General features: G+C 38.7%; 1 protein-coding gene across 2 annotated transcripts in view; it reads left to right on the top strand.

The window, feature by feature from the left end:
- camk2b2 (calcium/calmodulin-dependent protein kinase (CaM kinase) II beta 2) overlaps nt 1–15,156 on the top strand; it is a 40,208-nt gene extending 25,052 nt beyond the window's left edge. For both annotated transcript variants that reach the window (XM_029444238.1, XM_029444239.1), the window contains exons 16-22: nt 6,853–6,918; nt 7,567–7,611; nt 8,242–8,290; nt 10,286–10,361; nt 11,716–11,810; nt 11,905–12,141; nt 12,808–15,156. In XM_029444238.1, the coding sequence (XP_029300098.1) occupies nt 6,853–6,918; nt 7,567–7,611; nt 8,242–8,290; nt 10,286–10,361; nt 11,716–11,810; nt 11,905–12,140 (567 nt within the window). In that variant the 3' untranslated portion in view covers nt 12,141; nt 12,808–15,156. The remainder of the gene's footprint in view (nt 1–6,852; nt 6,919–7,566; nt 7,612–8,241; nt 8,291–10,285; nt 10,362–11,715; nt 11,811–11,904; nt 12,142–12,807) is intronic.
- The last annotated feature ends 1,608 nt before the right edge of the window (nt 15,157–16,764 follow it).

Raw genomic sequence — 16,764 nt, 5'->3', positions numbered from 1 at the left:
GGCACAGTGTAAGTGTAATGTGTATGTCATTTCCTGCCCTCCACTTTTCTGTTGTCATGATTTTTAGGCAATGTGATATTATTGAGTATTGTGTGGACCCCAACAAAGAGTAGCTATCATAAGGGTATTACAGCGTTCCTGATAAACTTGCTGAAGAACCAGAGTACATGGAGTATTATCTTATGTAGTTCAGCTCAACCGAATACCACAGTTAACGTCCTTCATCGTAGAAGTAGTCTATTACAAAGCCATGAAGAGTAATAGAAAATGAAAGAAATTGGCAACGTTGGCAATTTCAAAATGTAGCTAATGTTCAAAAAGATGTGTTGTAGTTTAAAAAATATAATAATAATTACTATTATGTATATGTATGTAATAAACATTACAACTTCACAGAACTATATGGCCAGCCGTAACACTGAAGAGGTGAAAATACACTTATATCCAATTATTAAATGATGTAATACAATCTAAAATATCTGTAACATCCTGTTCACATAGTGTGTACCAACACTCAATTTAACCGTCATCAAACAAACATAATTGAGACTAAAAAAACATCACAAAAGTCACAAAGTTACTTTAATTAGAAAAGTCTGTTAAAACAAAGACAGGCGTGCAATACAAAATCCCACTTTAGGAAAGCAAGTGCACTTCTTAACGTTGGTGTTTACCAAAGGGGAACAAATGTGACAAGGACACTTTTATTTTGAAGGTTGAATCCTCTCACTTCCGACCGTAACTTCTCTCTAACTGGCTGGTTTGACGGAGCTGCGTTACCTCCTCTCCACTCTCAGACACTTCGGTTTGGCACAGTTCGCACTTTGCATCACTCCACTGCAGACATTTTTCATCCCAAATATTTCCAGGTGCCAAAGCAAAGCTCACTAAAGTAGTGGTCCCTGCACTGTCTCATTTGAAGAGCAACTGAATACGCAGTGACTGACGTTATTGGTGCACCTCTGTTAGCTCCTCTGTCCTCTTTAGTCCCACAAGTGTTTGTCATTTGTTGCACCCTGTCAGCTTCTGTAAGTGTCTGTGGGTCAGTATGCACTCTGCTGTGTCGCAAATGTATGTCCATGTGTGCGTGGGGTATCTGCTGTGTTGTTATGCGTCTGTGCTCGCATGAGTCAGTGTGAAGCATCTGTGTAAACTCTGGATGAGCAGTTCAACGTATGCTGCGCAGGTTAGGGTTCAACTTGTCTCAGATGCAGAATGTTATATACAGACTTTTTATAGAGCTCCCGAAAGATGATATTTGTTTTTTTTTATCTTGGAACATCTTGTACACACTTGTATTTTCTTGTGCACAAGATAATAATGTCGAGCTATTTTTGGATGCATAAATGCGTATATTAAAACAACATGTTCCCAGTAAATAAGTGCGAGATATAGATCTTGTTCACACAAGATTAAAACTGTATGCACAAGATATCTATCTCGCTGTCTATAAGATATGGATCAAGATAATAATTTATAGCAAAATATATGGATCGTGTTCACACAAGATTATATTTTGTGTCCATAAAATATGGATTTTCTTTTTAAACAAAGTAATAATTTATACCTAAAAGGTATGGATCTGACAAGATATGGATTTTGTTGACTCAAGAGGATATTTTATGTGCAGAAGATATAGATCTTTTTCAAACAAGATAATAACTTCATGCACACAATTATGGATCTTGCTTACGTAAAATTATACTTTATTTGCAGAAGAAATGGACCTATTTCCTCAAACAACAAAATGTATCCTTATTAGCTTTATGTGCACAAGATATCTATCTTTTTGCAGAAGATATGGATCTTGATATCTATCTTTAAGCGTACAAGATATCTTTCTTGTTCATGCAGGATAAGGTTATGTGTGCTAAAGTTATACTCTCTGAAGATAACTACTTCATGTGCACAACATATAGATCTTTTTGGCACCAGATAATAATTTACAATATATAACAAACATCATATTTTTTGGGACTTTGGGAGCACTGTACCTTTTGGAGTTGAAGGTGTTTAGAAAATAGTGAAGCATCCGATGGCTGCCTCTCCTCTTCCTCCTCTCAGTCTCTCTTGAACTGTTTCTTTATGACACTCTCTTTCATTAGCCTGCATCTCATTTTTCCTCCTTCAGCCTCTCCTCTTCCTCTCTTCCTCTGCACACCACCCCTCCCCTCTCGCCTCGGGTGGCCTGATGGTAATCTCAGATTATTTCCCACCAGATGATTAATCTATCATTACATAATCACAGTTTCTCCTTTGCTGCACCCTGACGTCATACCAATGCACACAACCCTGCAGCTATTTCAGTATTCCTGCATTAGCACGGGCACCCGCTCTCCTCTTTCTCTCTCTTTGTATTACACACTCATCTCTGTTTCCCGTAATTTCCTGGGAATATGCTCTTTTCTTCTCTCTAAGCAGGTGCAATAGCTGAGGACAATCAAAGAGAGTTGAAATCAATGTCTTATATAATGGTTGCTGTAGACTACTTTATCATCTTAAGAAGGGAGTGACAGTTACAGCTGCAAACTGGTGACTCTGTTATGGAAGCCGTGACAAGAAATGGACTGTTTTCTTCAGCTTTTACACCTAAATTAAAGCCTTAATATTATATATACATACATATATATATATATATATATATATATATATATATATATATATATATCATGTTCAAATATAGTAGTAACCAAAGGTAGTGCAGTATCAACCGAGGCGTCCTAGACGTCCTTGGACCTGTAATTTACCAAAGCAGTGCTTTTACTGGGTGCTTTGCCTTTTCCAGTACATTTACACTGAAGGCCCCATGCAGCCTTGTACCACTTTCTGCTTTGCTAAAAGCAGGATGATGGAGATATCTCGACAACCACTCAGATTATCTTCAAATGATGTCTCCACAGGATGAACCATAATGTTTTTGGTGAGTCATTGACCTTTCCTCTCGCATCATTAGGCCACAACCAGAGGACTGAAGCTGACTTAGAGGTACCAAGTGTCACAATCACCTTGAAACTCAGCCAATGCCTGAACGCAGCACATCCTCTTTCGTTGTACTGTATTTTTGTTACATTACGAGCAAAGATAAATTACATTTAACTCCAGTGCGAGTTTGAAGATGCACTATTCAATCATTTCAAATTAACCATGGATCTAATTATTATGTGTAATGCGAAAGGCGTTGCTCATAGAACCGAGAACAGAGAATTAGCAAATTGGCAATTGTTTGCTAACACGTTAGCTTTAACAAAAAGGTTAATATGTCAATGGGGCCCCAAGGTGGCCAAAAATAATCAATTAATGCTGCGTTAATTACATTTAGTAAAATCCCTCTTTAACAATCACAATATCTTTTGGAAAAAAGAGTTGCCTTTCATGTTAGAACAACTGACACATATGTTCATTTCACATTTAATTGTACTTGTTTGAAATTGACCAAACACACCATCTTTTTAACACTGGTGTTAAGAGCAAGAGGACAATACCTCAGTGTGTAAATCTAAAATGATGTTTGGTTGAATCAGACTGTGACTCAGGAAAACACTGGCAGACTCAGAGCTGTGCTTCTGAGATGGAGGATGTAATTAATGTGCAAGCTGAGTAAACCTCTTGCCTCTGTTTCCTGCTAAACTAAACATCATTATTCATTCGCACAGCGTTCGCTCTCTTAAAACTGCCGACATTGTTTTTTAGTCTTTTGTGCTCTTGAAACACAAAGATAATTTATTTAGTAGGAATATAAATCACCTTCCCACCCTCCGAACTGAAACTCATGTGAGGTAAATACATATATAGTGCAGCACATTGCTGATTCTCAGGATTTCCTCAGTCTGGGTGTTTTGTGTTTCTGCTTTCAATTACTATTCGGCTTCTCTGATCTCGTTCAACTGGGCAGATTTCTGCTCCTTTCACACAGAAAGCATCTCTGTCCACATCTTGATCCTCCTTCAGTGTGTCTGAGACTCGGCTTAGCGCCTCCTCGATGACAGACTGTGTTCAACAAAAAGACATGATTCACCACATTCTTTGTTCTCCTTCTTCCTTTTCAAAATGTACAAAAGAAAAGTGCTTCAAATGATTACCGGCTAAACTAACGTCATCATGCTAACGTGCTCACAATGTTAACATGCTGATGTTTAGCAGATACAATGTGCACCATGTTCAGCATCTTAGTTTAGAGGGTTAGCATGCTAACATTTGGTGTGTAGCTCTGAACACAAAGTAGAGCTGAGGCTGATGGAGATGTCAGTGGTTTTGCAGGTATTAGATCATAAACCAAAGTATTGGTGTTGGAAAAATATTCTTAATAACACCACAAAGTCAGGATCAAAATCAAGTAAGGGTTTAATCAATATTCTTGCAAGAAGGAGCTGAGTTTATATATACAAAAGATGATCAAAGTCACACACACAGGTTGTAATGCTGTCGTGTTGCTCGGAGAAGCAACTGTCCCCGCTACAGTCAAAGGAACGAACTGATTCACATCAGGTCGTTCTTGGTTTATTACGTGTTTACAGTAAATGACAGATGTGCTGATCAATCAACTGAGGCCTGTTCTTTGATTGATCTATAGTTCATCAGCAGTTCATCAGTAGTTCAGCTCCTGTCCCCTGCTGTGTTAAGCACTCAGTTTCTGTACTTTCCCATCAATTGGACACATTCAAATGTTGTCTTGATAATGGAGCTAGTGGAACAGTCAGAGGATCACTAAAGTTATCACAATTCATCCTGAGGGAAGCTAAATATCCTGGCAATGCATCAAAAAGAGACATTTCACTCTAACCCAAAATATTTCAACCTGAAAGCCACCAAAGTCATTTGGATTCATCCTCTGGGGACCGTGAATATCTTTACAAATGTACTTGTTGAGATATTTTATTCTTAGGAAAAGTAGTGTACTTTTTACACCTGTTAAAACAACTGTACTTGTGCTTTATGCTGGTTATTTATCAGGTAGGACTGCAGCTTTTATATCCATTTGTGTAGAAGCCTTTTAGTGCTTTATCTTTCTCAACATGTCACTGGGTAAGTAGAAAATGGAACACAAAGATATGGCACAAATATACAAAGAAAAAACACAGCTGTATATGTTTTGTTAAACAGGTGACTGTGAAGGTTGCTGGTTCAAATACGCAGACTAGCTTTTACAAAGCAGCGTGTGGTTAAGTGAATGAGTACCACTTTGATCGGCCAACAGCAGAAGATCGTGGTTGTTCACATATCAGCGGCGAGTCCAAAATACGGTTGCTGCAGAGATTATGGATTTTAAACGGGACTTTCCGGCTGAATGCCTGTTTATCCCTCTGGATTGCCAGCAGGATAAACATCACATCAAATCTATCTTCAAAGGGGGAAATCCAATGCTTAAAAATATGCTGGCTGATTTTTGCCCTTTGATTTTCAGTGACGCTAATGGGCGACCTTAATGCTAGAGTTAATTCCACAGATGGGGTCACCTCAGGGCTACAGAAACTGTCACACGCTTCCTGTTTCACTCAGGAATATCTCTACATGTTTCCCCATCAGAGCTGCGGTGAAAGATCGGTGGGTTTGCTCAGATTAGGGCCTCCTTCAGGTACACTGTTCTCTAAAGTCAGATATATCTGATGTATATCATTAAGGTAAACATTTGTGGGTAGATTCTTATTGCTTTTAGCTTATTCATGGTGATCTGCTGCGTTTATCATTTCTTTGAGTAGTCATACTTGAGTGTGAATGCTGACTAGAAGCACATTTGTCATCAGTGTTAACAGCAAGTATGGACTCACTTTAGAGGGTTTTTTATGATCTGAGGTGTCAATTTGATAACCCTATGACCCTCTGACCCTCTTAGATCCAATTCAAATACACAGAAATACTTAATTTATTGCAAACGGGTGGTTAACAAGGGAATCTACATATTTGCAAATGTTCTTACATCATCTCTGAAGCTTTTTTTTTCTCTCCTACCATTTTCCATCTTCACCTATAATGTCCACAATTTAGTTTCTGTCTCTTTCTTTTGTGCTCAGTCCAACACATTTATCAATTACAGGCGAACCTGCCGAGGAAAATAATGAGCAGAAAAATACAGAGTTAATTGGTGTCAAGCATGAAGTCGCCGCGTCGTGGCTGCATTTATGTGTCTGTACATGCATGCTGTCATAGAAGAAGAGGAGTTGTTGCCTATGTGAGTCCTTATAAAACAGGACGTCTGTATATCCAGCATGTTGTTTGTTGTTTATGGTGTCTTATGTGTCTTGTGTGAATGGCCTGTTTCATAAGCGCTGTGTGTCTTCGTCTGCTGAAGTTAGGCAGTTGAATGGTGTTCAATCTGAAGGGACACATTGAGAGATGCTAATTTAAGAGCTCATTTAGATGACAAAATGGATGTGTATATCTGACAGATGTTGCAGAGGTGCACAGCTGTTTTTGGTTTTATTTGCCATCTGCCAAACAGCATCGGGAGCAGGGAAATCCAATGAGAAATTTTTTTAAAAGCCCAGAGTGAAGTATCGGAGCTCTGACTGGGATTGATTTTGTATTTTACTGCAGATAGGAATGACATGATGAATTGTAGAAAAACCTTTTTACCTAATTAATACTGCAGCGAGAAATGTGGTGAAATCTTTTTGGCTTTATATCGCGTCTGCTTTCTGTCTGATTGCTCTCTGGAAGTTGAGTGCACTCCGTTCTTTCCACCTACTATTTCTGTCTCTGGAGCACTCTTCTTCTCTTATCTGCTATTCTTTTCCTGTATTACACTGGTTGTTGGGTTTTTTTAACACAGTAACCACCCACTTTACAACCGGCAGATGGCACCTCTCTCACCATTGTTGCTGAGTACTAATGTAGCACTTTGTGTTTCCCGCACAGCCCCAGACAAACAGCACAAGAAACAGCATAGTCACCAGTCCCAAAAGCCACACCACTGCTGCACTGGTATGCAGCTCCGTGTCCGTCTGTCCGTCAGTTCATTAAAAATGCAGTGTGTAGGTTGTGTGTATGAAAGAGGGAGAGGGGGAGAGAGGTGTGTAGTTTTGGACAATACATCATAGTGATTTATTACTAAGACTTTGTTCATTTAATGTTTGCAGCTTTTCAAGGAATTGTTTGACAAATGGGGAAATGTACTCAAATTAAAAGATCCATATCCGTCTTATTTGATGTGGCTGTAGAGCCAAGAAACTGTTAGCCTTTCCCTTTTATGCAACTTTATACTTCTAACTCACTACATGGGGAATTGATTTCACTACATGTGACATCTTTAGTTGCATACAGCACATGTTCTATGTAGTAAATTAACATATGTAAGAAAATATGTATTCTTATATGTAGTATTATATATGTGATTCTTATTGATTTCATTTTTCTGAAAAGGGTGTGTGTGTGTGTCAGCCATAACCATTGATGGTTTCATTTGGTAACTCTTACATCCATCATTAACTCTTTCTAATCTTAAATCTCTCCATGTAATTACTCACATCTGACTCTCTTATTAATCTTCCTCTTATGTCTCTCAAACTCTCATTTTGTCGTCATTAAACATTCCCTCTCTATATCCTCTCTCTTCTCTCCATCCTTCCTCAGGAGCCTCAGACTACTGTTATCTATAATCCAATAGATGGGACCAAGGTACATCCTCCTCCTCTCCCTCCATCTCTTTATTTCTTGACCTTTTTTTCATTCCTCGTCATTGTCTTCACTCCGTTTCTCTATCTGAGTGGGGTAGAAGCTGTATTTAGACAAAGTTGGATTTGTGTATTTCGTTGAATATCTTTATCTCTGTGCGCATCTATTTGTATATTTCTGCATGAGAGAGATGGTGAGTGTGAGATGCTGGAGCTGTGGATCCTGTGAGGTGTTTGGTTGTCTTATACTGCCGCTCTGTGTTCAGATAAATGAAGCTCAGTGGTTCTTGCTGCTGGCTAAGAAAGCCATGTCTGTGGAGAGATTATCCATTATCATCATCCCAGTGTTCAGACTGTGGTACAGTGGCTTAATGTCATGTGCTTTACAGTCGTGTGTGTCCGTCATCACCGAGGCAGCAGTGTGCTCCTGAGTCACACGTACAGCTGTATCTGTTTATGGCAAAAATGTTGTGTTAAAATTGAGTCATGCTGTAAATTTGATGCCAGAAACTGTGTGTGTGTGTGTGTGTGTGTGTGTGTGTGTGTGTGTGTGTGTGTGTGTGTGTGTGTGTGTGTGTGTGTGTGTGCGTGCGCGCGCACGTTTCTTTGATACTTTTTGTAATGCACTTTACAGGGATCATCTGACAGCAGCAGCACCACTATTGAGGATGAAGATGTGAAAGGTAAGTTATGGATAAATCTACCCTGCAGTATATTAAGTAGTTAAAGTTAGCTCCACGTTTACAAGCCGCAACATTTAAGTTGTTTACAGAAGGAATGACTTTTTGTACTTTAAGGTTATTTTGACTAATTATTTTGTACTTTACTTAAGTTCAGTTGTGAATGCAGGACTTGTAACAAAGTAGCAAAGTGTCTACAATGTGGTATTGCTACTTTTATCTAAATGAATCACTTATAGAGTATGTGTGTAAAAGTGTTACTTTCACATCAATGTATCAGTTACTAGTGAAGTACACACAGAAGAGTGCAGATCTCCACCAGGTGTGTCTTTACAAGTGTTTTACCGTGGTGTGCAAATCTTAACACCTTGTGGAAGCAGGTGAGGTGAGTCGGCCCTCCATGATCTCCCACTTTGCTGTAGTGGTATACCGCAGAATAATCTGTTTTGGTTTTATTTGTCCAGATTTGTGTCTTTGTTTCCTAAGATTTCTATTGCCTCCATGCGGACAGATACAAATAATAGAATTTGTTAAATCGTGTTTGTTGGAAACAGGTGTCTTTGTTGCTTTGTCCACAACCTTTTTGGTTTGTGACCCTTTATGACCAAACAATGCCTACTTACAGCCTCTCATCACATGTTGCATTTGTCTAAGAGCTGTGAGCACTTCAACCAAAACATGATGCCCCCGTCACACTTTGTTTCATGTCAATAGTTTTAAGCATCCTGATGAGGTAGTTTCCCTTTTAATTTCTTCTTTTAGTTCCACTAGTATATACTTTGTTCTATTTACTTGCCTATGTAATAGTTGTATTCTATTCTCTATAATTAGGCATAATCTTCATATAATGACAATAAAGCTGAAGCTTGAACCTTGAAAACCCTCCAGCACTTCACACGAGTTGAGAAAAAGATACAAATAAAGATAATTTTGTGCAGCAGAAAGGTTTTTTCTTCTTCTCTCTCTCATCTTTTTCACCTACTTCAGGCTCCTTCAGATGTATCTTGTGACTTTAATGTATTACTGTAAGCAGCACAAAAATAAATCCACTGTAATCAGGTGAAGGCAAAAACACATATATATCTCAAAACCTGGACAAATAAACCCCTAAATTATCTGTGCACCACTAGTAGAAAATGTGTTATTTGGGTGAAGGGACCCTTTAATTAAAATATTGAATGGAGGACATTTATACCTTTTTATGCATTGAGGGGAAAGACAGAGGAAAGAAAAGATATGTGAAGGTGGATTGTAATACAAAGCCGTATTAGGGCCATTGTAGGTCAAATAAATAAATACAACAAAATACAAGCAGGGGGAGGGGGTAATATGCCACTAAAGAAACTCTGAATTTACCAAATAGACTCGTACATTTACGAGAAAAAAACTTGGATATTGTCCGAGATCAATATTGTACCCTCCTCCTTTAACCTACAATAACCCTAATACCCCGCCTTAGATAGAGGCACAAGATAAAATACAAATAAAAAGTGACGGAAAGACTAAGAGAGAGAGACCTAGGTAGAGTAGGAGAGAGGGAGTCCATTAGAGCGAGCTAAGCCTTCCTCTCAGTGTCGGAAGGGAATGAGAGGAGAAGCAGGACACAGTAAATCTCAGCTAAAGCGCTCGGACAAGAATAGCGTGATGAGCTCAAGCAGCCTCACATGCGAACAAGAGATGTAAAAGGATGATGGATGGAGGGCGGCACGGTCTCTAGATGGGGCAGGAAGTGACATTTTTTAATTTTGAAAGAATAAGGTGGACGTGTAGGAGAGGGTCATGGAGAGGGAAATAACATAACTCTCTGCATGGAAGTAGTTTTTATCTGGCAGTAGCATGGAGGAGATTTCACTGGTGACTGACTTACAATGAGTAACAAGCTCTCAGGTGAGTTCATCCTCAGTGTGTGAGGTGAATGAGTTGCTGAGTCTAGTGAGATGAGCATCAGTGGCTTTATTGTGAAGTTGAATGATATACAATCACATTTCTTCTCCGCAGCTCGCAAACAGGAGATCATAAAGATCACAGAGCAGCTTATTGAAGCTGTCAACAATGGAGACTTTGAGGCGTACGCGTGAGTCCACCTCTTATTGTTTCTCACCAGCTTGTATGAAAAGTCTGATTTCATCTTGTACAATGAACACTAACGCTCTCCATCAGCTACAGAGAGCCATTAATCGGATTGACATACAAAGTGTTTTGTCTTTGTATTAACAGATGAAAGAGTAATTACAGTCATTGTTGTATCCACTCTCTCTCTCTCTCTCTCTCTCTCTCTCTCTCTCTCTCTCTCTCTCTCTCTCTCTCTCTCTCTCTCTCTCTCTCTCTCTCTCTCTCTTTTGCTCTACCTACCACACAATTAAGAATAATGCTTTGGCAGATTGAGTGAGAGAGGGAAGGGGTGGGTACAGTGTGTCCGCAGGGATGGGAGCCCATTTAGGCCAGCAGAAAGACAACAGATGTTAAGTCATGCACGATAAAACATTTAAATACTCATGATGCGATAATCAGTAAAGAGTAAAAGTATGAGATATTGGAAGGTTTGATTTACTAAATCAAGATCATAATATCCTAAATCAACATTATGAGATAGTAATAGTGCTAAATCAAAACATTTGAGTAATTAAATCAAATTATAACAAAGTAAAAACTTAAAGCTGCTTAGTCAAAATATGAAATATTAAGTCAAATCTTTGAGTTAATAATTACTTTGTCACAATAACAGAATAAGTTACTAAGATAAATCTAAATGACTAAATCAAAATGATCAGATAGTAAGTCAAAAGTTGAGCTAGTAAGTCAATATTTTGAGGTATTAAAATGATTAGTTGTTTCTAAATCAGAATTATAGGACAGTAAGTCAAAACTTAAAGCTACGTAATCAATAGTATAAGATACTAAATCACAATAATGATTTTAAGTCAAACGTTTGAGTTACTAAGTCAAAACTTGAAGCTACTCAAAAGTCAAAATTATTTCAACAAAGTAGAGATTGAGTCAAAGTACATTTAGTTTTTCCGTTATTTAATATTGCTACAGAATTGCTTAAATAATAGCATGTAGTATTGTTCACTTTACAGGAGGTATACAGACACATTCATCACTTTTGAATGTTTAAAACATGATATTTAAACGTGAGAGGCGACAGTAGCTCGGGAACTGGAGGGTCGCCGGTTCAAATCCCTGAACGGACAAAGTATGGACTGGTACTTTGAGACGTTCCAGTTCACCTCCTGGGCACTGCCGAGGTGTTCTTGAGCAAGGCACAGGACCTCCACACTGCTCCCCGGCCTCTGATAATATAATAGCTGCCCACGGCTCCTAATACTAGGATGGGTCTAAATGTCCCTGTGTGTGCTGTGCACATGTGTGTGACCATTAAAAGAGGATTACATTTCCAGTTCCATGATATTCTGATCTTTTCGCAGGAAGATCTGTGACCCTGGACTGACCTCATTTGAGCCGGAGGGGCTGGGTAATCTAGTGGAGGGAATGGACTTCCATAGATTTTACTTTGACAATCGTAAGACTACAGCTAAAATATTTTTTGCCTTTAATACCGTACTGACTGAGATGCTGGTTGATTTAATGTTCTAAAGTTTGAACTCTCCCGTCAGTCCTCTCAAAGAACAGCAAACCCATCCACACCACCATCCTCAACCCTCACGTGCACATGATTGGGGACGAGGCCGCTTGCATCGCCTACATCCGCCTGACCCAGTTTGTCGACGGGCAGGGCCATCCCCGCTCCAGCCAATCAGAAGAGACCAGAGTATGGCACCGCAGGGAAAGTCGGTGGCAAAACGTCCACTTCCACTGCTCAGGAGCTCCTGCTGCCCCGCTGCAGGGATGAGGTATAAAAACAACACTCACACACACAGTACAGGCGGACCTTAGCTTAGCTTAGCATACAGACTGAAAACCAGGGCTAGCCTGGCTCTGTCCAAAGGTAATCAGATCTGTCTACCAACACCTCTAAAGCTCACTGATTAGCATGTTGTATCTCGTTTCTTTAATCCGTACAAAATGAGAGTGTAAAAAACAGAAAGTTGTGGTTTTTATGAAGGTTATGTGCTGGATTACTTGGCAGGGTGCAGTGACTTCCTGAGCTTTAGAGGTGCTGGTTACTGAAGGTGTAACTTCCTTTGCATCCAACATGTGCTTTTGTTTACGTTTGTCAAGATTGACAGGGAAGGAAGTCAAGGAGTCAAACGTTTGAGCATTGCATAACATATTAATAATAAGAGGCAGATATTTTCTCAGGCGTCTGTGTAGAGAAAAACAGATCTAAAGTGGAGTAAGTATTAGAATTACAATCAATCAATTAATCAGGTGGACATGCTAATGTTGCTCCATATCTACTGGATGTGTAGTATCTGTTAGCTAACAAGTGATTTTATGTCAGTGTTGTGCTTACAGCTTTGTTTCCGGTGCCCCCAAAGTGGCCCAAAGCTCTGATATTGAAGGTTTGAACTCACTGTTTACAGATAAATGTAACTATCCGTGTGCTTTCTTTCCAGATATATGAGACTAATGAGCAGAGAAACAGAGAGGAACAGAGAAGAAATAAGTGGATAATCTGAGAGAGCAGCACTGAGAGAGAGGTGCATGTGGATGGGGGGTTAGGGTTAAAGGAGCCGGAAGAGTCTGATTTTGGGATCGTCGACCTCCTGCACTCTGCACACCCACCTCGCTCTTCTCTCTCTGCCTCTACACAACCTCAACAACAGACAGTAACACCTATGCCACCATCATTAAAACCCACACAACAGCAGAGGGCATATCAGCGGAAAAAAAGGAAACTCTTTAGCTTGCGTCTTGTCTTCAGTTCGTGGCTGCGACGCTGCAGCCGCCCAACACACCTGGACAACACCTGTCCTCTGCTGCAAAGCCTCCAGCGTGGTACTCTCCTGATCAAGATTTACCCTCTTATTTCTTCTCAAACATAAAGTTATTGTCACTTACTTCTAGTATTATTATGGCTGCAGTCTATTGTTGTGCTCTTTCAACTGTACAGTATATTTATTAGTCATTTTGAACCTTTCATTCTGGTATCTTCTTCTTTTTTTATGACGAGCATGACTCTTACCTGTGTTCTTATTACCTGTGGCTGTTTTTCTGCACGACTAAGGCTGCCTGTGTGAAATGAACAAACAGTACCTCGTGTCTCGCGGAGAGAGACCAGTGGGTGTATTTAATTATCCGTTTTGTTTTGTTATTCAATGGAGCTTTTTATTTATTTTTTCCCTGCTTTCTCTGGAGTGTAGTTGACCCTGAACCGACGCCTCCGTGTGTTGACCGGACCCCTCTGAGCCGCTCTGTGAGACAGTGACAACCATGCAGCATGCTAACATATTACTGTTGTTCTTAACCGATTCTCTATGTACTGAACATTGCAAGCTAACTACAGAAATTATGACAATGGTTGAAATTATAGTATCACGCTGTTTATGTAAATTTCCAGTTTCATAGTGGTGACTTAACTACAATTACGCTGTAGATGGTATTTAATTGCATGATATTCCAAGTTAATAACATTGGTAAGTTGGGTGTTATCGTGCATTTTGTTGATTTTTCTCTTTTTGGACTGAACTGCTAGTGAGCTATAATCTATTGCCTCTATTTTCTGGGCTTTGTAAGTGCATAAACTATTTTTGTGTTACTATGATAGTGTACTAGATACTGGTGAGGATCATGACAGAATATGCCTTTTAAAGAAATCGCTAGATCCACATCAGTTTTAAAACGTATTTGAACTGTATCAAAGACAAAAACACAGAGATCCCAATTACTCACTTTATTTTTGTCACAACTCAAATTTCACATCAGGATCTGAATCAAGATTATTCTCGGCTTTCTTACACGCAGCTTTTTTAACTTTGCAGAAGATACACAATAATGCGCTTGTATTTTAAAAAGCTTTAAAAATGCATTAATATCGTCAGAACAATTTGACCAGATACCTAAAATAAAGTCTTAAACTTGTTTTTAATTGTTTTCATTTGTATGTATTCAGTTGATGTCTCAGTTATAGTGTCCCAACATAGAGGTCTCTGTCCTGTAAGAACCATGTATCTCCAAAAGGTCAAAATACAGCAGACAATTGTTTTCACCTTTGTGACAATGCCCCCAATCTCTCCTCAAGAGGGCGCCAACATCTAACAACAGAGCATTGCTGTGTATCTGCGTCAAATGCAGGGTTCAAAATACAAATGTGATCTGTGTTGGGGAGAGTGGGACCCCTGAGTCTAATAAGCAGTGTGAGAAAGACAAACTAATACAGACATTCGTCCCAAGAGTTAATTTACTTCATTTCAAACAGCATTTAAAGTATTTTACGATTGCTTTTACAGAGTTTTAATGTGCAAAGCTGTTATTACAGTAAACAAAAGAAAGCAAATAAGAGTACAGAGGATGAAATAAAAGACAAATACTGAACAATACAATAAGATAAAAACCAGTGTTGTACTTTGTAAGTGCGGACAGCATTTTGTGCAGGTTGCCAGTTGTACCAGTACCATATAGGGTGTGAAGCCCAAACCAACAGTCCTTCCTGTCCAGTCCAAACCCTAATAGTATCAGTGCTTTAAACATACACTGGTCACTTAGAGTCATTTCCTCTTTGGCTAACAATTCTCATTCTATCAATTAGCTTTTGTCAAAACACTATTTTAACTGCTTCAAAAGAGCAGCAACTAACAGTAACTGAACGCTACTGTGTGTAAAACAAAGCTTTTCTGGTTTCTTTTTCAAATGTATTATACTTATACTGATAATGATGGCGATGGTGTGCATTCCAAGTCTTATCAATATTAAAATGTGATCAGATGTAATCAGTGTGTGAACCAATAAAATGACAATGCAGAGAGTGTTATTTGTGTGTGTGTGTGAATGTGCTGGTGTGTCATTGGTTAATTACTGTAATGCAGTCAGGCTCCAGATCTGGCTGTACTGTAAGTATGAACCAGAGGGCACAGTTCAACCTGAGGGAGTAGAAACTGCTCAAGGACAAAAGACAGAGTCAAGGTTCAATAAAAGGAACAAGTGGGCGGCGGGTTGATCACAGAGCTGGAAAAGATTAAATAAACACAGAGAGGAGAAAGGATCAGTTGTGGAAAGTAACTAATTAGATTTACAGAAGAACTTAAATAACATTCTGATGTATTTGTACTTTACTTTCTTGACTATTTCCATGTTATGCCACTTAATTATAGATAAAAGGATAAATACCAAAGTCTAGACATACTCTGTTATTGCACTCAAACAGTGATAGTGATGTTAACATTGTCAGGAAGGGAAGTTCTTTAACTTGCTTTTGACATTATCAGTGTCAGGAGGACAAAGGTTGACATTTACTGCTCTGTTCCAGGCAGTGCCATATTTGAAGTACTTCTGGCAATGAACCACAGCATATACATGCACCCGCTGTAAAAGTATAACTAGTAACAAATCAGGTTTCACCTCAACAGAGTTCAGGAGAATCATGACATTTACAGTTAAATGGTATTTGAGTGATCTGGTGAAACGTAGGAGTCTCTAGATATAGAAACTATTCAAATATATATGTTTAGAATTGGTGGAAAGAGTATGTTTGCTCAAGTACTTTACTTGAGCTGCAGTTACTAATTAACTTTTCACGTTAAGATGTTAAATGCAAAACATATATAAAGGCTATTTAGACTCAAGTGCCTAATTGTGCATAAAGTAAGCATTAAAATGCTGCTTACACATCAATGCATCAGTACTAACATTCTCCTTATAGGCTACTTATGTATTTGCTGAAGTAACATTTTGAATGCAAAACATTTACTTGTAACAGAATATATGTGCACTGTGGTATTAAAATACTTTTACTTGAATAAAGTAGCTCAGTTCTTCTAACTATAACATTAAAACATATATATAAAACACTGAAAGGAGGCATTCTGCTAAATGAATACTTTTACATTTGATAATTTAAAGGTATCCTGTGGTGTTTTTGACCACTAGTAAAGCTACTGAGCATTGCTCTTTATAACATGGATGTAAAAAGTAAACAATTTTAAACATTAAAAAAAGAATTTCATATTTTATGAGGAGGGAAATCCATTGAACATTTTTGGTCAAGGATACACTTGATGGGTTTAGGTGAGAAACACTGAACATAACTACACGGGGCACCTTTAAGTGTTCGCTGACATGCTTCTGTACTTTCCTTTTTCTTGCCAAACAAGTATTTTTTGCAGTGTGATATTGCTATCTAAAAATAAAGCTTGACAGGTGAAAGAGGTCACTATGAATATGAGTGGCACCTGAAGTGTGTGTTAATGTATCTCCTGTCTCTCGGTCTTCGTGTCTGTCTTTAGTATCACAAAAACTTAATTAGCATTACCAGTAGAGCCAGTTGCCAAAAGGAACATGACATTAACACCCATTAACCAAGTAGTAAGTGTCAGTAGAATGCGACAATACAGTAGCCTCTCTGGGAACACATTCAT

Source organism: Cottoperca gobio, chromosome 12 (assembly GCF_900634415.1).
Source record: "Cottoperca gobio chromosome 12, fCotGob3.1, whole genome shotgun sequence".
In the NCBI taxonomy this organism is placed as follows: domain Eukaryota; kingdom Metazoa; phylum Chordata; class Actinopteri; order Perciformes; family Bovichtidae; genus Cottoperca; species Cottoperca gobio.
The sequence above is the reverse complement of the archived record's forward strand: the minus strand, read 5'-3'. Positions and strand labels throughout refer to the sequence as shown.